Genomic DNA, 27,539 nt, shown 5'->3' with positions numbered 1-27,539 from the left:
ATCAGGTATGTGCACAACAAAACAAAGTACAATGTAATTTATATATTCGGTTATCATGTAATTAATGTGGTTTGCTCCCAGTATTTTCCTCTGTGATCTTTTGGGTTAGCTATTGGGAGGCAATATCCTGAAACACTGCTGTTTGGAGAATAGAAATAATGCTCATAATCACTTTCGTACAGAAAAGTAAACTCCATTTCTGAAGTGGGTAGTCTTATTCTGATACATTAAAGATGGAATCTGAAGATGTGCACCTTTAAACCATAAAAAAGAGAAGCAGAAGAGAATGGTGACACATTAGAGTTCGGAATTTTTATTTTTGATTTCGTAAGGGATGTGATAATTACAGTGCCTGAGCCCATGTAGAAGCAAACTTTGACATCTATTTCTTAGTCTTGAATTTGCGCTCTGTTCAGTAAGACTGTCAGTGGCAAGACTCACCTGTAATACAGGTTTAGCAGTATTGTGGAAATAGTGTGTGTTTGGAAATTATTTTTTCATCTATTTATGCATTTCCGTATAGCTATCTCTCCAGTCTGTATAGTGTTGTTTTTGCATTATTTAAGTAATGTATCCTTTCGTAAATTTCACAGATCTGTTACATTAGAACAGAGGTTCCCAAACTATGTTCTGGCAGAACACTGGTGTTCCACAAGCTATGACAAAGTGTTCCACCACTGAAATTGGGTAATGGTGGTCTCTTCCCTGTTCTCAGGTGATGACATTCTAATGATGATATGAAAAAGATAGTATTCTGCAGAGAGTGCCATGATGTCCAAGTGTTCCATGACCAGAGTAAGTTTGGGAACTGCTGCATTAGAACCTCAGCCTGGTTGTAGCATTGGAGGCATCATTCAAAATTACAAGTATGTTGAAGACCCATAATAGTAGATCCATGGAACTTATTATATAGAAATACGGCTGGGGGAAAAAACCCTTTAACGTGAAAACTTTCTGAAGTGCATATTTTCAAACTGAGAAGCCACTTTCCTGCTCTCATTATGTATCAATTAACCAATCACAGTGAGAAAAATGAAGAAATACTAGTGGGAGGGGGCTGTCAGTGGTTATTTAAAAGTATAAATTCTTCTACCTTGCCATTTTTAGAAGTAAAAACAAATATTTAATAGCATATCCCTCCCACTTTATTTTTTGGTGCCTAGTGTTAACATTTCATTTTTTAAAATTCCAGTTTCTTCCTTAGCTGTTTTAATAAGTAATAAGTGCTTAATTAAGGAACTGATTTGAAACTTTAGAGTCTTGGTATCCTAACGTAAAAGATAGGGACTTCAAATGTTTCTGACTCTGAATTGTTAATACAGCAAATGTCTTGTTCTTCGAGTGGTCCTCGTGGGTGCTCCAAAATAGGTGTTGGGCTCGCCTGGCCCCACAGATCGGAAATCTTCCAGCAGTTTCTCCTGGATCGCGTATGCGCTGGCACGCGCCGCCCCCCTGTGCGCCCCCGGCCGTGTGCACGATCCGGTCCCTGCCAGTTCCTTCTCAACCGCCATCGGCTGCATACGGAATCCACTCAGGCTAAGGCCAGAGTCAGATTACTTAGTGGTTTTTTTCCACATGTAATTTGTCGTTTTCGGTTATTAAACAAAAAAAAAAAAAAAAAGAGAGAAAGCAAAGACAGAGAATATCAGCAAAAAAAAAAAAGGGAAAAGAGGAGTGGAGAAGAGTGGACGTGAAGGCCATTTAGGCCACCCGCTGCCGCAGGCTGGTGATCACTGTTTGGGGTGGAAAGGCACGGATTAAGTGCTAAGTACCCTATTAACAATAAAGGACTCACCGCAATGGCCTCTTCAGGTTTTACAAAGCGGGAGTCATGCCGTGAAGCTATGCCGGCCTCCGTGGGGCACAGCGAAGGCATCGGATGCCTGGGGGAATTACAGGCTACCTTGCTGGAGAAGCCTCACCCAGAACGGCCCGCTGGGTTTCGGAAGAAGAGGGCAGTTTTTCTCTGACCCCCTCAGTGCAGAAAGGGAGGAAACTCTCCCTGGCTCGATCCTTGCCATGCGTTTGCAGCGAGCAGGACGAGCAGAGCACACAGCCAGCCACCAGCCGCATACTCAGGCAGGCGGCAGCACGGCAGCGCACGTGGCAGAGGCTGAGCCTCCGGTTATACAACAGCCGGCACGCGCGACGCCTAGAGCGTCAGCCAGGCAAGCGCCGGAACCGGCGGCACAGACCCCAGCGGCACCAGCAGTGCAGGGGTGCCAGGCACGGACCCTGCAGGCACCGGAGGGGGATACCCGCGCGGCACCACAGCTGACGGTGCCGAGCACGGTGCTGACAGCAGGGCCGAGATCCCCGGCACGGGAGGGGGCGGTGCTGGCCCCACAGCAGAGGGGCAAGGCAACATCAAAAACCCGGCACCACAGTCCATCTCTGGACAGGGCTGCGCTGCTGTTAGCACCAAGCCCTCCCCCTGTGATACACATGCCGCACCGAAGGCCTGTCTCCCCACAGGCCCATCTGGAAAAAAGAAACAAAAAAAAAAAAAAAGCCCTCCTTCTCCTTTCCTCCAACCAATGTCACCATGGCTTGGGCCACCTTTGCCATTTCTGGGATTGGATCCCCTGGAGTACTATCACAAGCCAGTTTCACCTCTATCTGTGTCGTCGCGGAGGTCTCGCTCTCCCAGACATCGGGGGTACACACCCAGTGAGTGGTCCAGGTCTCCATCCCCGGACCCGTGCCCATGCTGCCATGGTCGTCCTTATCATGCTGGACACAAACAAACCACAGGCCTACACCCAGGAGCAGGTGTGTGTGTCTCCCCCCCCACCCGCCTGCCGCTCAGTATCTCCGTGGGCACTCCCGATCGGGGACGGAAACACAGTTGTCTCAAGGGGAGTTAATTTTCGAGCCCCGAGACTTTCCTTCACAATCCTCCAGCGAGCAAGTGTATCATTGGCCGCAGGAACCCGAGGGTTCGAGGGAGGTTTACCGTAGTGGTTCCTCCTCATCCTCCCCAGATGAGGCCATGGCCCCCGGGGATGTCTCTCCCCCAGATGACCTTAAACAGTTTCAGGAGCTGTTTAAAAGGGTGGCTTTCACGCAAGACATTCAAACGGCAGAGGTGCAGGAGAAACATCACAAACTCCTGAAAAATTTGAGACCCCCGGCTTCACCCAGAATTGCTATTCTGCTGGACGAAGCCATTCTGGAGTCAGCCACTACTATATGGCAGACTCCAGCCTCTATTCCGGCTACGAACAAGAGAGCGGACAAGAAATACTTCGTCCCGGCAAAGGGCATGGAGTTTCTCTTCAGTCACCCACAACCAAATTCTTTGGTTGGGTCGTCCAAGCAGAGGTCAAAGGCTTCTCAGTACAAATTGGGGGATCGGACAAAGATGCTAAGAAGCTAGAGCTGTTCGGCAGGAAGGTATATTCCTCTCTTATCCTGCTATTGAGAGTGGCAAATTATGGGCACACCTAGCAAACCATAATTTTGATAATTACTCTGGGCTTACTCCCCTCATGGATCCGCTTCCGGAAGATAAAAAGCCGGTGTTAAAGGCGATTGTTCAAGAGGGCTACGCAGCATCGTGGACGGGAGTCCAGATTGCCCTGGACGTGGCGGACACGGCGGCATGTTCAACGGCTACAGCAGTGGTCATGCGTAGAGAATCCTGGCCCCAGACGTCGGGTATCTCGAGGGACCTACAGGCGAAGATCGTGGACCTTCCCTTTGATACACAAAAGCTGTTTTGCAGACTCAACCGACTCGGTCCCTCACTCCAGTAAGGACTCGAGAGCTACACATAGAACCTCGGGCATTTATACTCCCCCATACAGGAGGGAAAAATTTTATCCTCAGCAAAGACGCTACGCTTACAACCACAGCGTGCTCAGTATCAACGGGGCTACGGCCAAGGGCGCTATCAATAGCGGCAACAGTACAGAACTCCTAGGTGATGTTCTCAACAAAGCCGTATGCCCTCGGGTCAGGCCCAAAGGCAACAAGTTTGATGGGTATGTCGGGGGCTGCACTATCAATGCCCTCTCTCAATGCCATTCCCATCTCATGTTCCATCATCACCTCAGACCGTTCCACTCCCAATGGCAAAAGATCACCACAGACATATGGGTGCTGGAGATCATAGCCCCGGGTTACGCGATCCCCTTCCAGTCGCTTCCACCGACGAAGCCTTCCACCAGGCCTCGCCTCAGGGACGCTGCCACGAGGCGAGGCTCAAGCAGAAGGTGACTCACCTTATGTTCATAAGGGCGGTGGAAAGAGTGCCGGAATAATTCCAGGGGAAGGTTTTTATTCACGCTGCTTTCTACCAGGGAAGAAAACAGGACACCGGAGGCCCATCTTAGATCTTCGGGGCCTCAACCGCTACTTGCGCAAGCAACGGTTTCGGATGATCACAGTTGCCTTGATACTCACGGCACTGGACGATGGAGACTAGGTTGCAGCACTCGAGTTACGAGATGCTTACTTTCATATAACAATCCACCCGGCACACAGACGCTTCCTCCGCTTCTCGGTCGGCCAGGAGCGCTTCCAACACTGGGATCTTCCGTTTGGCCTCTTCTCGGCCCCCAGAGTCTTTACCAAAACCCTGGCAGTGGTGTCAGCCTACCTGCACAGACAGGGGGTGTTTATTTTTGCCATATCTGGGTGACTGCCTGCTAAAAGGGACCTCGAAGTCAGAGGTCTCACGCATGATACGCGTCACAGCAGACACGTTTCTTCGCTGGGCCTAGTCATGAACCTCGCAAAGTCAAAGTCTGAACCCACACAACATACAGAGTTCATGGGGCGCACACAAACTCTATCACAGCAAGGGTGTACCTACCCGACACCCGCTTCCGTGCAATCAGTTCGCTGGTGCAAGTCATTACATACAGCCCCACGGTGCCGGTTTTAGCGTGCCTACGGCTGCTGGGCCACATGGCAGCAGCGACGTTTGTGGTACGGAATGCCAGGTTGCACATGTCAAGCCTGTAGCATTGGCTGGCGAGCGTTTACAAACAGGCATCCCACACTGTCCACAGGCTGGTGTCACCCACAACAGAGGTGCGCAGATCCCTGGCATGGTGGGAAAACCCCGAGAATCTGCTAGTGGGGGTGCCTTTTCACCAACCACAAATTTCTATTTTTCTTACTACCGACACCTCCCACATGGGATGGGGAGTTCAATCGGCGACAAGGTAACGCAAGGGCTATGGTCCCCTGTGGAACAGACACTGCACATACCCATACTGGAGCTCAGAGCAGCGTTCAACACCTGCAAACATTTTCGAGATTACCTACATGGCAAAGTAGTTGGGATTCAATACCGACAATACCTCCACTCTGTTTCCACATCAATCAACAAGGAGGAGCACGATCCCGTGCCCTACGTGCGGAAGCACTTCCGATTGTGGAATCGGTGCATCGCCAATAACATAACGTTGAAAGCCTCGTACTTGCCGGGCGCTCACAACGTGAATGCGGATCAACTGCGAAGGCGCTTTGCAATCACGCACGAATGGCAGATCCGCTCCAATCTGCTTCAACGCATTTTTCGCACATGGGGTTTTTCCCCAGTTCGATCTGTTTGCCACCCAGTACAACCAAAAAAAAAAAAAAAAAAAAGTGTCCCCAGTACTGTTCCAGGGCAGGAGTGGGGCGGTGGTCCCTGGTCATGTTTTCATGGAAGGGCTCCCTACTTTACACGTTTCCCCTGCAGCGCTTATCCACAAGGTCTTGCACAAAGCCAGAAGGGAGAGAGCTCGCATGATACTCATAGTCCTGCTTGGGATCGGCAGCAATGGTTTCCCTTGCTTCTGCGCATGTCGGACCGCCCACCGCTCCCTCTACCGGTGGCGCCGGGCTTACTCATGCGGGCTCAAGGGTCCATAGTGCACCCGCACCCTCAGGGTCTGCACCTACAAGCATGGCTAATCCATGGCTCAGCTCCTTAAAGAGCACATGTACGGAGGGAGCACAACAAGTCCTGGAATGTAGCCGAAGGAGCTCCACCAGGAGTACTTACAAGCAGAAATGGACTCGATTCACAGCCTGGTGTTCCGCCAAGCAGTTAGCTCCCCTTGACGTTCCTATACCTGTAATACTAGAATACTTATTGGACCTCAAGAGAGGCGGGCTTTCTCTGTCCTCGCTAAAGGTCCACCTCGCCGCTATATCAGCCTTTCGGCATACAGAGGAAGGGCCCACGGTATTCGCCCATCCTATCATTACCAGGTTCTTGAAGGGGCTGGTAAACCTGTACCCCCCCCTCGGAAACCGCTTCCACTATCGTGGAATTTGGACTTGGTGCTCAGCACGCTATCGGGTCCACCTTTTTGACCCATTAGCCACAGTTCACATAGTCTCCTTTTGATAAAAACAACCTTCCTCCTTGCAACTACCTCAGCCCGCGGGGTGAGTGAGCTCGTGGCAGTGATGGCAACGCCGCGCTGCACAGTATTCTCAAAGGAGGCGGTAACCTTAAGGCTGTGCCCAGCCTTTGTTCCAAAAATCTCTTCGGAGTCCAATCTTAACGAGCCAATAGTTTTACCCTCGTTTTACCTGAAGCGTCACAGCTCCGGCAAGGAGGCACGCCTGCATCTCCTAGATGTGAGGAGGGCGTTGGCCTTCTACACAGACAGAACTAAGTCCTTCCTGAAAACAGACATGCTTCTAGTCTCTCTTGTTCCCGGGTCAAAAGGAGAAGGTCTGTCTTCCTGGAGAATCTCAAAGCACATTGTGTCCTGTATAAAAATGTGCTTCAAACTTCGAAAGATTCCTTTGCTGGCCCCGCCCAGGGCTCACTCCACCAGGGCGGTGGCAGCGTCAACAGCCTTCTTGAAGGGCATCGCGTTAACAGACATCTGTAGAGCGGCGACCTGGTCATCCTATGACACCTTCGCCAAGCATTGTGCCCTGCCTTGGGTATTCTAAGAGGATACCCGTCTGTCGACAGCAGTCCTCTCGGGGGCAAGCTGCACATAAACCAATTACCCACCTCCTTATTTGGGTTACTGCTGGGTAGTCGCCTATTGTGGAGCACCCACAGGGACCACTTGAAGAAGAAAGAGAAGTTACTCACCTGTAGTAACGATGGTTCTTCGAGATGTGTCCCTGTGGGTGCTCCATCACCCGCCCATCCTCCCCACTTCGGATCTCTGCCTAGTGTTTTTCAGGAGCATCCAAGGCGGTTGGTCAAGGAACTGGCGGGGACCGGATCGTGCATGTGGCTGGGGGTGCACAGGGGGGCGGCGCGTGCCAGCGCATGCGCAATCCAGGAGAAACTGCTGGAAGATTTCCAATCTGCGGTGCTGGGCGAGCCCGACACCTATTGTGGAGCACCCTCGGGGACACATCTCGAAGAACCATCGTTACTACAGGTGAGTAACTTCTCTTTTAACTGCTATTTGATTACCCAGCATGCTCAGATAATTGGCATAACTCACAGCTGAGCAGCTTTGGTAAGTGGAAACTGGGTGGGAGTGCAAGAGAGAGCAGAAGAGCTTCTCAGCTGCAATGACATGCAGCAGGGAGGGGGATGCAGGGCAGCACTGAAGGGACTGGCCCCTCTATTCCTCCAACGGGCGGGTCATTGTTTCCGATGTGTACACAAACCCCAGTCCGAACGTCACTTCTCGTCTTCTCAGCGGAGCACAAAGAGAGCAGAGGAGACTGTTGGCTACACTTACATTCAGAATGGAGGGACACAGGGCAGCGCTCAGCACTGATTTCCTTCGCTACCCTGCATCCCTCCGTGCAGCTGGCAGGCTCCCCTGCTCTCTTCGTGCTCCCACCTGGTGTCCACTGATCAGAGGAGAAGTGGTGTCAGGCCTGCGGGTTGCGTACATGATACGAGTCGGGGGGGAAGGGAACGCAGCTCACTCAGTGCTGCCCTGTGTCCCTCAATGCTGTGTGCTCGTGCAGCCAACACGCTCCTCAGCTCTCCCACCCAGCGTGAATACTCTGTATCGAGAATATATGATTATCCGGCAATGTCCTGGTCCTGTGGATGCCAGTTATCAAAGAGTTTACTGCATAGTAGGAGGAAGAACAATGAATGATTGATGTAGCCCATCCCCAGCAGGCCTGAATCTGTGTTGCTTCTCCTGGATTCTATAGCACCATCACTGGTATTTACAATGAGTCTCACTACTTTAGAGTCATCATGGATTGATTTAAACCAAATCAAGTTACCAGAAAGGCTAAGAATGCCTGTGCTTAGAGAGCTCTTGATTTTGGAATAAACCTCATTGAACTCACCAGCACCTTCTTTTGAGAAAATTAATTATAGAATTGGGCTCCCTTGGAAAAGCTGAGCTATTCTGAAGTAAAATAGGGAATAGATTTATGGTATCACCATTATGGTCTGTGGCCTTGGTGTTCCAAAATAAGGAGCATTTATTCTGTAATAAGAAAATGACATCCAGTGGAAACTAGCAGCTCTAGATGGATTGATTGTTTTTCTAGCAACATTCAACACAGCAAACAGCTTTGGGAATTTACTTGTCAAACCACATTTATACTAAAGGACAGAATCTTGAAGAATGATGGATTGCAAAGCTGATCATTTAAATTACTAACCACTTCATCCACATCATTTTCCTCCAGTAAGCAGTTTTCCGTATAATGTTTCATTCTTGCAACAGCAAGGTCCTGCATCATCATCTTGCACTGCTTACACTTGACACATTATCCTTTTTTTACCCAAGGAACACATTTCTTCAAAATATTCCCAAAAGTGTGTGTCTTACTTCCAGAAACCATGCCAGTCTTGTTGGGGCAAAAGTGTGGGAGAGAATAAGAAGCGGTGTGTGTGTGGTGAATAGTGTCTTTTCTTTTTATTTGCAGTCCATTTCATTGTTTGTTTCTAGCTGTCTCTGTCCTTTCCAAGATACTGTCCTTCTGTCTTTTAAGACAGCATCCTGACTAACTCCTCTGCCTTGCTTGACCAAGGTCCACCACATAAGCAGAGAACAAAAACATTTCTGTTCAGGTGAGAAACAGAAATTATAAACCCAGAATGTTCTAGAAACAAGAACTAATAAGTTGGACAGACTAGAGCTATCAACTCATTTTTGAGACTAAGTGTATGCATATCATGCTTGTGATGAGATGGAATTATAACTCATTTTTAAATGAGCAATTTTAGTATTGATTTTTTGTTAAAATTCTGATTTAAATAGAAAATTAGCCTTTATTTTTTTTAGATACAGTAAGGTCTTAGAGTACACGAACCCAGAATATGAGACCCCGTTCTTATGCGTCTGACCCTGATTCCTACAGTAAACCGTGTACTGTGATTTCCGGTTGTGCTTAACTTGCTTCCCTAGCCCTGGCTCACCTCCCCCCCCGCCCCAGCTCCGCACCGCCGCTGTTGCGCTCACCACCCACACATAGCTCCTGCTCATCCCCCACCCCCACCTCTGGCTCTAGCTCACCACCCCTCAGGTGCTCCGGCTCACCCCGCACGTGCACGCCTGCTCTGGCTTACTACCGTCACACACAGCTCCAGCTCATCCGCATGCCCCGGCTCAAGCCTCCCGCCCTGCGTGGCTCCAGTCCAACACCCCACCCCCCAGTTCAACCCCCTGCTGGCTCACAACCCACACCCTGCTCTGGTTCAAGCTGTCTGCCCACCCCCTGCCCCATGTGGCTGTGGTTCAGCCCCGTTGCTGGCTCACCACCTGTGCATGGCTCTGGTTCCGGCTCAGTCTCCTGCCCCCATGGCCTGGCTCACCACCTCAGCAGGGCTCCAGCTCACCACCTGTGCACAGCTCCGGCTCCACTCCACCCATTGTCCCCCTGCAGCCCTAACTCACCCCAGGCTTAGCCCCCACGGACCCAACCCACCACCAGGCTTAACCCTCCCCAACTGCCCCCTCCCCCCAATCCCAGGACTTACCATTTTGCTGCTTCCTTGGCTGCAGAACATGTATTCTGCCCAGGGGGAAAAACAGACCCTCACTTACGCAAAATTTGGGTTTACACGAGGGCACATGGAATGGAATGGAACCCTGGCACACTGAGACCTCACTAATTGATTTTTTCCGCTGTCTTCAGAGCTTGTAGGCAGTTCCACTGAAGTTGATTATATACAGGTGAATGTCATTGTGCTCTTTCTGATACTTTCCCCGTAGCTAAAGAAAGGTTCCCACTCACTATTGGTGAGTAGAAGACTACTTTATTCAAAGTCTGTTTGAATAGTAGCTTCGGGAACTAGTTCCATGGCAGTCTCCTGACAAATGTTGATGGATGTACTTTCTTCCTCATTTCTACTGTTAGCACTAATTATGGGCTTTTTGTCTTTTTGCTCCTGTCCTTTATCAAAGACCTTCATTTGACCATTTTTCTGCTTTTGAATAGCCATCTTACCTTGTGGTTCCACCCTCAGAAATATTTTATTTTTTTTATTTTATTTTGCTATGAATAACCCACAATGAAATGCGGTAAACTTTAGTTTTTCATCTTTGTTCACGATACTTTTGCCCTTCTTTTTCTTCAGCTTTTAGTTTCTAAGACCACTGAAGTGTGTGTGCTTTGAATAATGTAAGTTTTTTGCTTTAGTTAAGGTTTCCGAATAATTATCTCATAAATTTAAGTAACCTTATTGTCCTCTGTGTCTGGATTCTACAGTCTCTGAATCTCTGAAATACTGCTATAATCTGTTAGTCTGTGTAAAAAAAAAAAAACAAACCTGGGAAAAAGGGCACTTTCGAAAGCAGGGTTTCCTTTCGAAGAACCCTGACTACACGGCTGTTTGTATTTCAAAATCAGCACCTTTTGGAAGCAAGAGCCTGTTTGGAATATGCAAATGAGGTGCACGGTATTTAAATTTGTGCCTAATTTGCATTTTTTATCTGTTGTATTTGCATACCCTTTCTAAAAGGAAGGGATAGTGTAGACGCAGCCAGCAACTTTAATGGTAGATTGCAAAGAGAGACATGTGAACTGCAGTTTATGCTCAAATTTGATACATTTAAGGCTTGGCCTTAATACAGAGAAGTTACCTCACGCACTGCAAAGACAGTTTTCCTACCTTTTGATATTCGTAATGATCGCAGGCAGGACACATCGTATTTCGCTTCCCTCTTCATCCCCCCAACTTGTCTTTCAGTGCTGTTTATCTGGATCCCTGTGTTATAAGACTGTCAGTGCTGTACTGGAAATGGCATATCTCCAGATCTGAGGAAGTGGGTCTGCCCTACAAAATTTCAACACCTAATAAACTATTATTTTGTTAGTCTTTAAATTGCTATTTGACTGCTTGTTTGTTTTGATACATGTTTTTGGAACATAAGATTTCATGGGCAAAGACCCGCTTTGTCAGATGCATGTAGTGGAGATTCCAGAGACAGCTCTAAAGTATACAGGCTCATGAAAAGAAGGGAATACCAATCAAGAGGAAGGCCAGAGTTGACAAGGTCAATTCAGTCAGTGGGGATGTGTCCCTCTTCCAGCAGCTGATACAGAGGTGTGAACACCCAAGAGAGGAGAAACTGTGCTTGTAGTTGGCCATCTATTCTCAGTCTTTGTTCAATCCTTGATGCTGTGTCAGAATCTGGGGGCCAGCATCTCACCATGCAGCTGTAGGTCATGTCAAGGAAGTGGTTGGGGAGCCCAGAGAACATTGCTCTCCTCCGGTCCGGCAAAATCCCTTGTCTGGGACTGCTCAGGTCTGGAGGGTGCTGGACTAGGAAGGTGCAACCTGTAATTGTATCATCTAGTGAACAAACTAAGATTTTCATACTGTCAGAAGGGTATTTATTTTACTAGGAAAACAAAAAACAGTCAAGTAGCACTTTAAAGACTAGCAAAGTAGTTTATCAGGTGAGCTTTCGTGGGACAGACCCACTTCTTCAGACCATATCCTGACCAGAACAGACTCAATATTTAAGAGACAGAGAACCAAAAACTGTAAGCAAGGAGGACAAATCAGAAAAAGATAATCAAGGTGAGCAAATCAGAGAGTGGATGGGTAGGGGGGAAGATCAAGAATTACATTGAGTTAGGTATGCAAACAAGCCCCTATAGTGACTCAGAAAGTTCACATCCCGATTTAAACCATGTGTTAATGTTCCGAATTTGAATATAAATGTCAGTTCGTCCACTTCCCTTTCTACAAAGGAGCGATAATTTCTTTTCAGTAACACACATACTTTGAGGTCATTGACAGAATGCCCCATTCCATTAAAATGTTGACTAACTGGTTTGTGGATCTGGAGTGTACTCCTAATAAACTACTTTGCTAGTCTTTAAAGTGCTACTTGACTGCTTTTTGTTTTGATAGTGTATAGACTAGCACGGCTTACTCTCTGTTACTATTTTACTAGGGTGTGTGTTTGTGTTCGTGGCCAAGAGCTGACTGAGAAGGATACCACTGAGCATTGTACAAATAGCGATTTACAATCTAAATAGACAGGGCCAATAAAGGTTTGGGGAAAGGAATGAAACAATGTTCTGCAATTGTTTTGAGTGGGATGGAGATTGTTGGTGCAGTGTTTTTTTGTTTTTGTTTTTTGTTTTTTTTTTATATTTTGTACCACCAGTTAAGCAAATGGAATAGCTAAAAAAACATCACAAGAAGAGAGGAAGGTATGGTGTAGAATCTGAGTAGACCTTGAAAGACAGGAAGGAAGGAGTGGGGCATAGAGGTTAGATGGAATGGGGCTGCAGTGAAGAGACTCAGGGAGGGCACAAGAGGGGTTGGAGTGAGCAGGCAGTTGGCACAGGAGAGAGAATGAGAACGTTCAGTGTGAAAATTAGAGAAGGCAGTCTATCAACTTTTTTTTTTTTTTAAACTCCTGCTTCAGCTGCTGCTGCTGTTCCCTTTATCTCTAGCTGGCTTATCCCTTCAATTTCTCTTCTGTTCCCCAAGCCCACACAGCTGGAGAGAGAGGTAGGCTGTCATGAGTCTTAGTATTTCTGGAGTTGGAGGTCTCCTGTATGGTTCTGGGACCAGACTTGGCTGAATTTTTTCTGCATTTGCTTTTGCTAGCTAAAGAATATGAAAGGAAGTAGTATAGATGAGATTTTGTTTCTGATAGAGTTCTTCTATTCACAGGTATTCTGCTGGGGTTTATATAGTATTTCCAAGTGGCATAGTGGTAGAAGTAACTGCTTAACGGAAGCAGAATATAGATGCACCGAATTATTTTCTAAGACTGTTATCTGAAAAGTTCAAAGAACTCTGTCCTCTGTTTTGGTGCTGCATATACAAGTATGTGAAGGCTTTATCATTAGAACAGAAATGATAAAATTGTAAAGCCTAGGCAGCACTTAAGAGCAATCCTATAAAGCTGGGGTTTAGTTTGGGCTAGTATTCCTTAACTGTCAAGGTCTCTTCAGTGCAGCTCTTGATATTCAAAACAAAGGACATGTAACTGACAGACCATAATCTGAAAGCTGCTTCCGTAAGTGATTTTCAAACTCTGCACATAAGTAATATTATGTTAAGTTTTATGGGTCATGTGTGGGTCTTTGCTCTTGTATCCGCTATACAGAATTTTCATGCATCCAGAAGGGGACTCTATAGACGGGCTCATCTGTTTTAGTTCATGTGGGAATCTAGCTAATACAAATACTGAGGCCATTTCAGGTAAAATTATATGTCTTGGACTTCCTTTTGGAGTGCATCAAAGAAAAATGCACAGAGGGAAATAGATACGATTTTTTTTTTTTTCAGCTATAATTCACCTTTTGTAGAGACTAAGTGCTGCCTCTTGTAGGGAACAATTAGATTTAATCCAGGTGTCTGTCTGACAGCTGTGCCGTGCCTTAATGGGGGCAGAGTCTGACAGGATGGCACTGCAGTGGCAGATCCAGGTGATTTGAAACAACTACACTGCTATGTATTCAGTGGGGGAGGGGAGAAGAGTTTTTTTTTTTTTTTTTTTTATTCACTTTTGTGTAGTTGAATGAAGAGAGAGGCTGTGCGTAAGAAATATATATGCTTGTTTAGGAAAAAAAGCACTGTGCTCTCCCTCTTCAATAAACTAAAGTCTTTGAGTGTAACAACTCTGATTCATCAATGTTACTATTATTGTTTCAAAAGAAACAGACATTAGGAGAACAATTTCTTTTGTATTGGTACAAAAGCTGAAGATCTGCATTTGTCCTCCTTCTTTACAGATTTCCCACTCTTAAATCCTTGTATCGTGGTTCTCACATTTCTAGCTGAAGGGTTTTTGAGTAATATTGTGTTCCCGCCAAAGGAGGGTGAAGCAGTCTGAACAGTTAACAACCATGGGCGCTAAAGAATCTAAAAGGGAATCTAGAATGGATTTGCCCCAAGATAAGATTTTTTAAGTAAAATATTGGGCTAGTGTTGTTTAAACAGTCAGATAAGATAAATGCTGCAATTTCTGGTACATGGCAGTCTGACTCTAAGAATGTCCTATCACTGTGGATAAAAAAGTGTGGGAGGAGACCACGTTAGAGATGCCTGCTCCAGATTTCTTCCATGTGCCTGGACTCTCCTGATCATCTGCTTCCTAAGGACTCTGTTTTCCTCTCATATATATAAGCTCTTTCTTATATTTTAATTTAAAGACATTTGTGCTCAGCTGTTTGACTGTTCCTGGCATGGCACCTCCATTTAATTTTTCACTGTGGCATGCAGCAGAGTTTAGAAAGGCGAGGAATGCCACTGGAAATTTGGAGTACTCATATGTGCACAACTTTTGAATTAGAGGGTTCTGGGACCGTTAGCACACATACAGCTGGTGCTTTTTCTGGTCATTCTTGGGGGTTTGGTATATTGAGTGTTGGACTAAGATTTTCAGTGCAAGTAGTTGGTATCTGCTCCTCCTATGTCTTAAGTGAAACAGTATGGATTGTTCAGTCAAGGCATTGGATCGGTCTAGTAATGTCAAATAGAAATGTATTTACAGAATTCAAGTTTATTTACTGACCAGAAACCTTGAGAAAGTGAATTAAAGCTGCTTTGTTATGTGATCCACTCTAGATTATTTTGGCAGGTATGTTTGATGTCAATGAATACTAAGCAGCATTTTTCCATGTCAGCTAGCTCTTTAAGTTCAAAGCCTTTGAACTTGTTAGTGATAACCAGGAAGTTTCTGAACACTAAAATGCATTTATTTTCTGACTTTTGTGATATTAAACAAAACTGAAAACCCACTTTGAATTATTTCTACATTTTTAAAAACCTATTTCTTGCCAAGTAAACTTTGATCTTTCAGAATTTGATCTATATTCATTCTTAAAACTTGCTTGTATGTTTCTGACTACTTGTAGCTTCTTTCATCAGAAGAAAACGACCACAGTTCTTGTTACAGCCAGTCAGATAGTCAGTATGGTTCTCCTCCAAAAGGTTGGTCAGAAGAATTGGATGAACATGGTCAAACCTTATATACCAATGACTATACTAATGAAAAGGTACATTCTCCTTTCTTCTCATCATGTGTATTCTAATTTGGCAGAATCTTTTCAGTAAATTTATTTGTAAGATGTTTGGTTTCATTTTCAGTCGTGAAAAAAGCTTTTCCTTGGTATTGGCTCCCTTTGTTCTTAAATGTACACAACTTTGGCAACTGAACTAACAGTTTGCTCTGGTGTATGTTGTATTGATATTCAGTGGCAATAGTTCCGCTAATGCCAGTTCACTGAGATTTGGGGCATCAGCTTCAATTTAAACAAAATATCTATTGCACAGTTCCTGCATTTCCATCCTCTTTGTGACTTTATGGGAACATAATCCTTACCAAGCTAATGTTCTTCTTTCTATCTTTCAGATGGTGCTATATAGGGTTCATAATTGTATTCTCCCTGGGCCTGTTCTCTGCTGAAAATAGAGTTGCTTTTACTTTTTTGCTTATACCTTTTATAACCTCGTTAAAGCTTCCTTTGGGAAGCAGCAAAATCTAATGACTTAATATGCGGCAGTATCAGGAGACTTGGGTTCTGTCCTAATTTCTGCCATTGACTTATTTTGACTTTGGGCAAGTCATAACATTGTTTCCTAATTTGTAGCATACCAGTAACATCCCTATTTTGTAAAAACAGTTTGTAATCTTTTTGGTTTGTGTTCATATTAGTGCTGGTCTTATTTCTAAAATATTCTTTGAAATAATTGTGAATTTAATGTAGCTGGAATGGATATGCTGATGTTATTTAAGATATAAAATTAAAATCACAGTAGCATTAGTAGAGGCTTGAATTTGAAAGTTTTAGCTAACACTTACAAATACCATGTTTAATATTTATATCTCACAACTGATCTGCAAATAAATCATAAATTTAATTTACTTCAGGGGAAACCGCCCCTCAATTTGATAGCTAATAGCGTTTCTTCTCTAAGGTGCCCCTGGGCTCTGCACAATCACTCTGCTATAATATGTTTATGGCATTACAAACATTATTACTTTGTTTTTATAGTAAATACTTTTCCTGACTCAGTATTTATTATAAGAGTACGTGTGTGGAATCCCACTGCTTTCATAGGAGCTCTGCCTGCTTCAAAGGCTTCCCTTGTAGGATCAAGACCTATACAAAGAACTTTGCCCTTAAGAGCTCTTTGTTTTCATGCATTGTTACAGATGCTGGGTTTGCCAGCTGCTTGTACCCTTGGTAAATAGTTACATGAGCTGAAGCAATTACTCGTCAGTATTCTTACTGTATAATTAAAAGCTTAGAACAACATTAATTTTGTGCAGTAATCTTTCTCAAATGGACCCTTACTGTGCTGCTTAGCTGTGCCATTTACCTAACAGAACTCGATCAGATAAGTGGCAGAATTTTTATGTAAGTTTCTGTATTATGGTCTCAAAGACGTTTGAACCTGACCCTTTAACATTGAAAAAATGTAATATATGGACATGTTTAGAGTGTGTGGCTCGAAACGGAGAGAACACTTGAAATTTACTTTCTCCTTGCACTTTAGTTTTCGCTAGTTGAAAAGGTACGCAGTGGTACACTGGTGAAGTAAATGGAATTTTATGATTTACAAGTTGATGCTTCACACTTAGATACAAAGTATCTAAGATGTGGTATCAGTCTCTTGGTCACTGTTATTAAACTTACTGTTATCCAATTTGTTTCTACAGTGGATAAAACATGTAGACGAACAAGGTAGACCATATTACTACAGTGCTGATGGATCTCGATCAGAATGGGAACTGCCAAAGGTAATGAATGAAAGTGCTGTGCAATTGATTGCTAAAAGTTTACTGAAAGAACAATCTGTTGTGGGAATTCTTCACAACAGATGCATTCTTTCAGCTATGGTTAATGCCCATGTATAATTGTGTTTGACATTTCGTGGATTTCTTTTCCTTGGAAGACACATCCTTCACAACAGTTTAACATCAGAAACAATTCAATACAATAGTTTTTGAATTCCAGAAAGAATCTTACCTCCGTACCCAATAGTACTTGTAGTGCTGCACATTGATGTATAAAAAGGTATATTGGCATTGGAAAAGGTTCAGAAGTGGGCAACAAAAATGAGTAGAGGTTTGGAAGAGGTGCCATGTGAAGAGAGATTAAAAAGACTGGGACCTTCCGACTGAGAAAAAGTCGGGGGATGTGATAGAGGTATATAAAATCATGACTCATGGAAAAAGTGAATAGGGAAAAGTTATTTACTTGTTCCCATAATAAAAGAACTACGGGTCACCAAATGAAATTAATGGATAGCAGATTTAAAACAAACAAAAGGAAGTTTTTCTTCGTACAGCACATAGGCCCTTGGAGGAGATTGTGAAGACCAAGACTTTAACAGGGCTTAAAAAAGAACTAGATAAATTACAGAGGTTAGGTTCATTAGTGGATATTAGATGACATCTATTTGCCCCAATCCCTATATGGCCTCCTCAAAGATTGAACTCACAACCCTGGGTTCAGCAGGCTAGTGCTCAAACCACTGAGCATTGTCTCCCTCTGTAGCCTCCAGACTTGCTCCTTATGCCTGAGGCCCTGCCCCTTCTGGGGGCCCGGAACTGGCTCATGACCAGTACAAAAATTCATGGATGGCTCCCCAGCAAAAATTACTGCTCACTAGTACTCTAATCCAAGAACTACAATTCTTTACTTAAAGCCAGAATAGTGGGTGGCAGGGAGGGGGAAGAAGAATAGGAGGAGGGGGAGAGCTGTATCACAGTGCTGTGTGTTCGTAATGCAGTAATGTAGAGGTGCCAATGAAGGATCAGGGCCTGATTGTGCTAGTTACTGTAAATTACACAAAGGCTATGTCTACACTTGGAGTTGGGGGTGTAATTCCTAGATAAAATAGGTAGTGGAATGTCCACCCCAGAGGTTTGAAAGTCCCAGTTTAACAAAGCTCTGGCTGGGATGGTTTAGTTGGCATTGGTCTTGCTTTGAGCAAGGGGTTAGACTTGATGACCTCCTGAGGTGTCTTCCAACCCTGTGATTCTATGAATAGACGTACTAGCTATTATCAAGTGGTAGTGTAGCAGTAATATGCAGCAGCACAGACTAGTTGCCCCAAATACAAACCTGCTTGGACCCCAAGTGTACATACTTACATCTAGCTGGTGCTGCTCTCTGTACTACAGTGGCTAAAATGCTGTTTGTAGTGCAGTAGCATGAGGAGCACTAGCATGAGCGTGTCTTCTCTATTTGGAAAGTATATCCCCAGCTCCAAGTGTGGACATAACCAAAATGGAAAACACAAAATTTGCCTCATTAACAACATGTGCTTTCCTTAAACACCTGTGTTCACCTGTTGTCTTGTCATTACTTAGACTTTAGAAAGTTAAAGTAAAGGTAGTATTTTCATAGTGTTAGTGTAGGGGCTAGCATAAGGATACAACAATTGGGGACTGTAGACACTGGCATAATGGAAAGTATTAATTAACTAAAGCACTCTTTGTTTACATGGTCAGGAAATAACGTTAATCTTTTCTTAAAGTGTAATAATAAATGGGTTTGAAATTTCGAAATCTTAGGTTGGATCAAATGTTGACTCATATAAACAAATGAAGAACTGGTCTTTTGCCAAAACCCAGCGCCCTGCATATCTTAACAATACCCAACCTGTTCACTTACATAGAATAATAGAAATTTGTGAGTGAAAGCAGGAGAATAGTTGAAGCCTCATCTCTTGGAAAAACTCTGATATATTCAAAGTTGTGTTTTAGAACTTACCTAGGAAATATATTGAAAAATATAATACAAACTGAAGTTCTCTTTCAGGATTTTTTTCCTTTAATGTCCAGAGTGGGAAAGAGAAGACTTCAGGAGACCTTCTGGCTGTTTTTCACAACTGAAAAGTATACTCCTGAAGCTGTGGAATCCTACTCTGCCATCTACCTGAAAATTAATTTTTAAAAAGTACATATAGATGACATCTGTTATCTTATCGATATTTTGGTAAATAATTTAAGATCCTTTAGAGCAGGGATCCACAACCCCCCGCCCATGCAGCATGTGCGAGGGGGAAAGAGAGGATGGACCCAAAGCCCCTGCATGGCGCAGGGCTGGGGCTAGGGCTGGAGTCAGCACTGTGGCATGGGGATGGGGTGCCCCTTCCCTCCTCCCCCACCCAAACCACTTTCATGGGGCCGGGGCCAGAGTCCCACTGCAGCACGAGACTAGAGTGTTGAGATCCCTCCCTCGTGAGCCTCCTCCGCATGGCTGCAGCCAGATCCCTGCCTTGGAGTCCCCTGCTGCGGGGTTGGGGCTAGAAAGGTGGGGAAAGTATGAAGTCTCAGTGACACATACTTGCTGTCTAAAAACTTGTTTAAGAGTGTTCCTTATTTAAATACAAAAAACTGAATATGTAATGCAGTGCAATCAAGTAGAATGTCAACAGGACACTCAGACTAACGGACATATTTCCACCATGCATGCCCAGTCTTTTATCCCACAATCTCACAGGAACATAACTTTTCATACATCAGTCAGCAGTCTGATGCTGTATCTAGTATCAGCTCTTATCCCAGAAATAAATTTAGCTTATTTTATTGTAATAGCTTCAAGAAACCGATTGAGGTCAAAGTGAGCAAAAATTAGAGAAAATCACAAAACAAGTGAAACAGGAGTAAAAAGAAAAATTCTGTGCATTAGATGCAGTCCTTTCTTTCCAGCGCTGTAATCTCTAAACATTAAGCTAACATTCAGTGTTTGATATTTAGAATGTTTAAAAGTATGAATTTTGACCATAGAAACTGGGTTATAGTCTTCCTTTTGCAAAATGTAAAGATGGCCTCAATCTCTCCCAGCAGGCATGGCCAGGGGAGGGGTGGCTGTTCCTCAGCGAGGGCAGTTCCAGACTAAGCAGGGTAGGGGCCAAGGAAGAGGCTCCTTGTCACAGCAGTGCTGGGGTTTGTGGACGTCAGACAGAGTTGCCTCTTCCCTGCACCATGCAGCAACTCTGGGGCTTGGGAGAGGCATGTCTCTCTACTGCAGCCCTGAGCCCCTGCACAGGGTTTAATAGGAAGCTGTACAACTGCACAGGTTAGAGGGGACTAAACTCATAGTGGGATTAAGTGTTATCTAGACCATCCCTGGCAGGTTTCTTTTTTAATCTGCCCTTTAAAATCTCCAGTAATGGAGATTCCATAACCTCCCTAGCTTTATTGCCAGTGATTAACCACTTTCGCAGGCAGTTTGTCCTAATGTCCAACCTAAACTTCCCTTTCTGCAATTTAAGCTCATTGATTCTTGTCTGATCCTCACAGGTTAAGAACATTTTTCCCTCCCTCCTCTTTGTAATAATCTTTTGGGTACTTGAGAATTATGACTCCTCTCTTTTCTTTTCCAGACTAAATAAATCATTTTCTCTTCAATCTTCCATCATAGGTCATGTTTTCTAAACCTTTATTCATTTTTGTTGCTTTTCTTTGAACTTCTTTCAATTTGTCCACATCTTACCTGAAGAGTGGCACAAGCTGGGCACAGTACTCCAGTTGAAGCCTAATTGGCATAGAGTGGGGCAAGAATTACTTCTTGTATGTTACTTAAAACACTCCTACTAATACATCCCAGAATACTGTCTGGGTTTTTTGTGACCATGTTATACTGTCGACTCATATGTAGCTTAGTTGGCAAGCACAGAGCTCTTCTGCTCCCAGTGGCTGCACTTTGCCGGTCACAGTCAACGGGAGCAGGGGGAAGTGGCAGCTAGTATGTTCCTCAGGCTGTACAGCTTTCCACAACTCCCATTAGCTGTGGCCAGCATGTGGGTATGAACTGAACTTTAGGGACACATGTATTTTTAAGGGATTTATTTATGTGGACATAAATATTACCAGTGTACGTACATGTTATTTTTATTAAATTGTAAAATAGCAGGTACACAACTTTGTAAAAATAAAATTTAGCACTTTTTAAAAAAAGAAATACAGCAGGGGTCAGCCTGTCAGGGTAAGCCACTGGTGTGCTGTGGCATTTTGTTCACCTAGAGTGTTGGGAGGCACAGATCTCAACTCTCTGTGGCTGCAATTTGCTGTTCCTGGCCAATGGGAGCAGTGGGAAGCAGTTCAGGCTGAGGGATGTGCTGACTGCCACCAGTTGGTTGGGAATGGTGAATTGCAGACACTGGGAGCAGCAGGGCTCCATGACTGCTGACACTTCAGGCTAACAAAATGCCCTGCTGCGTCAGCAGCTTACCCAGATGGGCTGGGATGTGAAGTTTGCCAAACACTGAAGTACAGTATATGGTTGGCTTATGAATGAGTCAGTCAAAAATGGAGTTGGGGGCAGCTTATAAATGAACTGGCTTATGATGGAGTATATACCGTACTTGTGTTGTTTGTTTATATTTCCCTTTGTTGTAGGACTCTTTTGATAAAATTGAAGATCTCCTGGTTAAGCCAAAGTGTTCTCTTGCCATATTTCCTGTCTTTTCTATGCAGTGGGTAGTTTGCTCTAGATGATGTCTCTTTGAATAAGTGCCAAGTGTGTTCAGTTATTTTTCTTCTTGGACTTGCTTTCCATGGTATGTTACTTACCAGCTTCCTGAGTTTTGCTATAGTTTGTCTTCTTGAAATCCATTGTCTTTATTTTGCTATTTAATGTTTAGGTCCAGAAGCATAACCCTATTAGACAACAGAAGAATGTTGATACATTTGGTGATGGGATTAATGTAGACTATGTCCATTCTATGCCAGGGAACTATTTTTAAAAAGCCAGCCCTTTACTTTCAGGGTGAAGAAATTAACAAACTTTTCCAATGTGCTTAGATTACGTCAAAAGACTTCTTCAGGCAGCATTGTTAAATGTTAGTAAAGGAGATGGTTATTTCTCTCGGTAGGTTCAGAGAAATGAAACTGGACATAAATAAGCCGTAAAGTAAATGGACTATTTTCCTGTATGTTTAATGTTTAGCTCATAAATACACCAGCCTTATCCTCATTTCATTGTTTCCACTATTTTTTTCCACTGTTTTTAAGGTATATTGCGCAATGAAGAGGAAATAAAAATGATCTTTAAACATTCAAGTGTTTGTTTGACACCCTTCAGTGTGAGAAAATAGAAAAATAGCAAATGTTCCCTCAGAAAATTTGCGACCTATATTAACATAGTTTACATTAGCAGTGTGAATTATTTAAACTGCTAAGAAGTGCTGCTTATTGTCACTGCATTTTTAACTAGGCTGTCATAAATTCTTCAGATTTGAACTCTGTTTATCTGTCTTGTGTTTCAGCCAAAAATACTGTTGAAACTTGGTTTTTTTTTTTTAATTGCCTTGTTTCCTCCTTCAAAATGGACTTTTCTGCCCCAATAAAGTCTCTCTATGGTTTTATGAGACAATTTTGACTATTGATCAGGTGCAGTTAGTCCTTGCATGTTTTACAAATTTAACATTAACTTTGAAATAATGCAATTTTTTATTTTAGTGGAATTCCAAGCACTTATCCTTGGCTCTGAACTTACACAATATTTAAAAAGCACATTAAATATAAAACAATCAAACTACGCAGATTGACATAAATTCACAATGATGCTGGATAATATTACTAAAATAAGTAGTAACCATGTTTTTCTGTACTTGAAAATAAATAGCTAATATGTTTTCAGCCTGTACATTTCTTAAGTTGCTTTATCTGCAATAGAGAACACTATTTGAATCCTACAAGTTGTGTTAACTTTAAGTATGGCCCTTATGAAACAGTTCAGCTCTTCAAGGGATTGCTCATGTGTATTCCAATGCAGGTGTGCATGCTTGTGCATGCCCAGTTGCCAGAAGTCTTTTTCCCCTAGCCAGGAGCTATCGGGTCAAAACGGTGCCGCCTGGAGTGGCGCCATTTTGGCAGCCAGTATATACACCGCCTGACCTTCTCCCCACTCCAGTTCCTCCTTGCTGTGGTGACAGTTGTCCTCAAGTGAGGTGCAACAGAGGAGGGTACCCCTCAGTCCAGGGTAAGAATTTTTTTCCCCATTATTTACTAATACCAAAATCCAAACGGGGTACAAGAGTCCTCATGGACCTCGTAGGCCTGAAAAAGTTTGTAAAAAAGATGAGGTTTCACATGGTCCCCCTGGGAACTCATAATTCTGTTGTTGCATCAAGGCGACTGGTTCGCTGCTCTCAGCTTACAGGATGCATATTTCCACATTGTGATCTACCATCCTCACAGGAGGTTCCTAAGTTTTGTGGCGAATTGGCCTCTTATTCGGCCTCTCAGCAGCTCTGAGGATCTTCACCAAATGCATGGTGGTAGACATAGTTTTCCCCCCACAGGCACAGGAACCAGTTGTTCCCATACCTGGATAACTGGTTGGTCAAAGGGAACTCATAGGCCTAAGATCAGCAACATTTGAGGTTTGACATTTGACAGTCTCGGGTTATTGGTAAACAAGACAAAGTCAACGCTGTTTCCCACGCAAGGGATGGAGTTTGTGGAAGCTCTCTTGGACTCAGTACTTTCCAGGGCCTCCCTGCTGGCGAGTAGGATTCAGGCTATGGCCAGCATCATAAACATGTTGAGGTTCCCTACCACAACAGTCAGATGCTGCAAGAGACTCCACAACCACATGGTGGTATGCACATTCGTGCTATAGCATGCTCAACTTTGGCTTCACCCTCTCCAGTTGTGGCCGACTTTGGTGTGTCACTTGGTAAGGGACAATATAGACATGTTATTGACAGCGCTTCAGCATGTTCTGTGGACCCTGCGTTGCTGGCTGGATGCTCAGACAGCGTGTGGGGGGGTTCCCTTCTGGCCTCCTCAACCCTCCCCGTCCTTGGCAACTGATGCGTCGGACTTAGGCTGGGGGGGTGCATCTTGGAGAGCACTGACTCATGCTCTCTGGGGTGCATCAGTTCTTGGGCTTCACATCAATGTGAGGGAGCTCAGGACCATCAGATTGGTGTGCAAGGTTTTTCAGGATGACTTGGCAGGGCTTTTGCATGTCAGTGAGCATGGACAACACGACTGTAATGTATTATATCAACAGTCGGGAGTGCATGGTACTCTCCCGTGTCACGAGGCCATTGGGCTCTGAGAATTCTTCTGCAAGCTCACTACTTACCGGGGGTCCACAGCACCATAGCGGAATGCCTCAGCAGGTCCTTTATAAACAGCGAGTGGTCCATTCACCCGGATGCACTGTAATTAATTTTTGCAAATTTAGGGCTTTCCCAAGGTGGACCTCTTTACCACTTATCTCAGTGTGATTGTGCTGGATGTTTTGTTCTTACTGGAACTGGAGTCCAGGATTGTGGGAGGATGCATTCAGCGTACCTTGGGCAGGCCCACTCCTGTATGCATTCCCCCCTGGTTCTTCTCGTCCACAAAGTCCTCCTCAGAATTCCATTAGGATCAAGCCTCTGTGATCTTGGTGCCTCCACCATGGGCCAGATAGCACTGATACTTGGTCCTCTTGGACCTGTTGGTGAGTGAACCAGTAGCATGCCCTTTATGCCCAGATCTTTTGACTCAGGATGAGGGGCGGTCGCAGCATCCCAACCTTCTGTTGCTTCACCTCACGACATGGAAGCTTCATGGCTCAGCACCATGGAACTTTCCTGCTCAGAGCTGGTGAGGGAGGTGCTCCTAAACAGTAAGAAACCCTCTACTAGAGCCACGTATCTGCAGAAGTGGAAAAGGTTAATGGTGTGAATGGTGCAGAAAAGGTTTACCCCCCCACCCCCCAAGGCTACAATTCCGACCATTTTGGATTACTTTGGTACCTAAGTCAGGAAAGGTTGACCTTTTCCTCCATTAAAGTGCACTTGGCAGCCATTTCTGCTTTTCATCCCGGCCCAGACTTTTCATCGGTGTTCTTGGACCCAGTGGTGAAAAGGTTCATAAAAGGCTTGGAAAAAGCTAAGCCACAAGTGTGTGTTACCCTTTTCCCTCATGGGACCTTAGTCTTGTACTAGTTAAGCTTATGGGGGTCCCATTTGACTCCCCTTGCTTCCTGTTCCTTGTTGTTTTTTAATGTGCAAAACAGCCTTTCTGGTGGCCATTACATCAGCCAGAAGGGTGTTCAAACTTAGAGCCCTAACTATGCACCCACTGTATATGGTGTTCTACAAGGACAAGGTTAGACTGAGACCACATCTGGCCTTCTTGCCTAAGGTGGTCTTCTCCCATGTGAATCAGGACATTTCTCTGCCGGTGTTTTATCCCAAACCACACGCCACCCCAAGAGAGTAGAGCCTGCATGCTTTAGATGTCCACAAGGCGTTGGCTTGTTAATATAGACAGAACCAAGCTTTTCAGAGAGTTGTCACAGCTTTTTGGTGCAGTGGCAGACAGGATGAAGGGCCATCCAGTCTCTTCCTGGATAGTGGCATGTATTAGAGAATGCTACAAGCTAGCAGGGGTACTCGCTCCTTTGATTAGGGCTCATTCTATGAGGGTGAAGGCATCTTCAGTGGCATTCCTGGCCCATGTCCTGTTTAAGGAGATGTGTAGGGCAGTCACCTGGTCCTCCATTCACATGTTTGCGGCCCATTACGCAGCACTTGAGGGAGGATGCAGCAGTAGGCAGGGCAGGGTTGTATTGCAGTTGTTCTCAGGCTTTGACTCCGCCTCCTAACATCACCTTTCATTCACCTGCATTGGAATGCACTTGAGCAGCCACTCGATGAAGAAAAGACCATTACCTTTTTTTGTAACTGGTGTTCTTTGAGATTTTGGCTAATGTCCATTCCAAAACCCACCCACCTTTTCCCACTGTGGGAGTAGCTGATAAGAAGAAACTGAGCAGGGAGAGGATTGGATGGCGTGCTTTTGGCTGTCACAATGGCACCACGCCAGGGGTTGCCGCACCAACCCGATGGCTGCTGGCTAGGGGAAGAAGACTTCTGGCAACTGGGCATGCACAAGCACACATACTTCCATTGGAATGGACATAAGCAACACATCTCAAAGAACACCAGTTATGGAACAGGTAACTCTCTATTTTTTAGTTGTAGTATGAGCAAGGCTGTTAGATAATGCTTAGCATCTGATACATTATAAACTGCAGGAATACCTCTACAGTCTACACACAAAGTAAGGAAGCAACCAAAGATTATATTCACTCCTGTCCTCATTTGAAAGAACAAATGGCTGACTGTTCAGCTCTGATTAGAGAGAGGAACAAATGGAGAGCCATAGAGTAAAACCCCAAGTTATGCGGGGTGGGGGGTGCGTTTCTCACAATGCCCATGTAACTCAAATTTCACGTAAATCAGGAGAGGTGAACCCCTCCCTCCTTCTCTGAGCCCCTGAGAACCTGGAGCAGCAGCGCCTGGTCACTTTCCAGACTTCCACTTTGCCGCCAGGAGCCAGGCCTAGCTCTATGGGGCCTGAGGGGCTTCCCCCACTTCTCTCCGTGCCCGCTCTCCCATCCTCCAAGCCCTGAGAGCCAGGTGCAGCTGCGCCTGGCTCCCTGGGGCTGAGGGGCTTCCTTCCCCCTCCTCCCAGCAGCAGCGCCCCCCTGGCTTCTGTCTGCTGTAGGAAGCCACGGGACAGCTCCTTTCAGTGCTCCACAGCCAGCTCCAGCACTTGGAGCCAGCAGCAGAGCGCTGAAGGGGGAAGCCATGGGGCTGCTCCTCTCAGCACTCTGCTGCCAGCTCCAAGCGTTGGAGCTGGTAGCAGAGTGCTAAACGGAGCAGCCCTGTGGCTTCCCTGAACTAGGGGAAGCTATGCACCCCCAGGCTACAGCCGCCCGCTTCCCCCAGATGGGCGAAGCAGCCTGCTGAAGCCCAGAATTTTGACATTCATGTTAATACGATTAACGCATATGTTGAACTCGCATAAAGCAGGGGTTAACTGTACATGCCTCACTATTTTACTAGATGGTACTGAATTCATGACAGACAAATATGGCTCTACGTTTTCAGATGTGAAATTATTCTTACCAGTATAGAAGGCTTAAGACTTGTCTTTGGACGCAATTACCAAATTTTATTTTTTTAGTGTGAGCCCTGAATATAGTAAAATGAAAAGCTGCTGATGTAAGCATGCTGTTTGCTATGGCAGTAGCTGTGTTGGTTCTTAATTAGAATGTAGTACAACTCAAGATGTTCATTCATTACATTCATCTAATTTTTTATTAGTAGACTTCAAAGTTCTTTATAAGCATCAGTATGCATTACAGTATTCCCATTTTACACATAGAAAAACTGAGGCGTTAAAAAGTTGTGA

At 44.8% G+C, this 27,539-nt stretch overlaps 1 protein-coding gene across 7 annotated transcripts in view; it reads left to right on the top strand.

Annotated features, from left to right (window-relative positions):
- Positions 1–27,539, top strand: part of ARHGAP12 (Rho GTPase activating protein 12) — a 173,750-nt gene that overhangs the window by 84,594 nt on the left and 61,617 nt on the right. For 5 of the 7 annotated variants that reach the window (XM_074984961.1, XM_074984960.1, XM_074984957.1 and 2 more), the window contains exons 4-5: positions 15,229–15,369; positions 17,037–17,117. In XM_074984961.1, coding sequence (XP_074841062.1) covers positions 15,229–15,369; positions 17,037–17,117 — 222 coding nt within the window. The remainder of the gene's footprint in view (positions 1–15,228; positions 15,370–17,036; positions 17,118–27,539) is intronic. The other 2 variants (XM_074984964.1, XM_074984963.1) reach the window with 1 other exon arrangement.

The sequence above is a fragment of the Carettochelys insculpta genome, chromosome 2 (genome assembly GCF_033958435.1).
Source record: "Carettochelys insculpta isolate YL-2023 chromosome 2, ASM3395843v1, whole genome shotgun sequence".
Classification (NCBI taxonomy): domain Eukaryota; kingdom Metazoa; phylum Chordata; order Testudines; family Carettochelyidae; genus Carettochelys; species Carettochelys insculpta.
The sequence above is the reverse complement of the archived record's forward strand: the minus strand, read 5'-3'. Positions and strand labels throughout refer to the sequence as shown.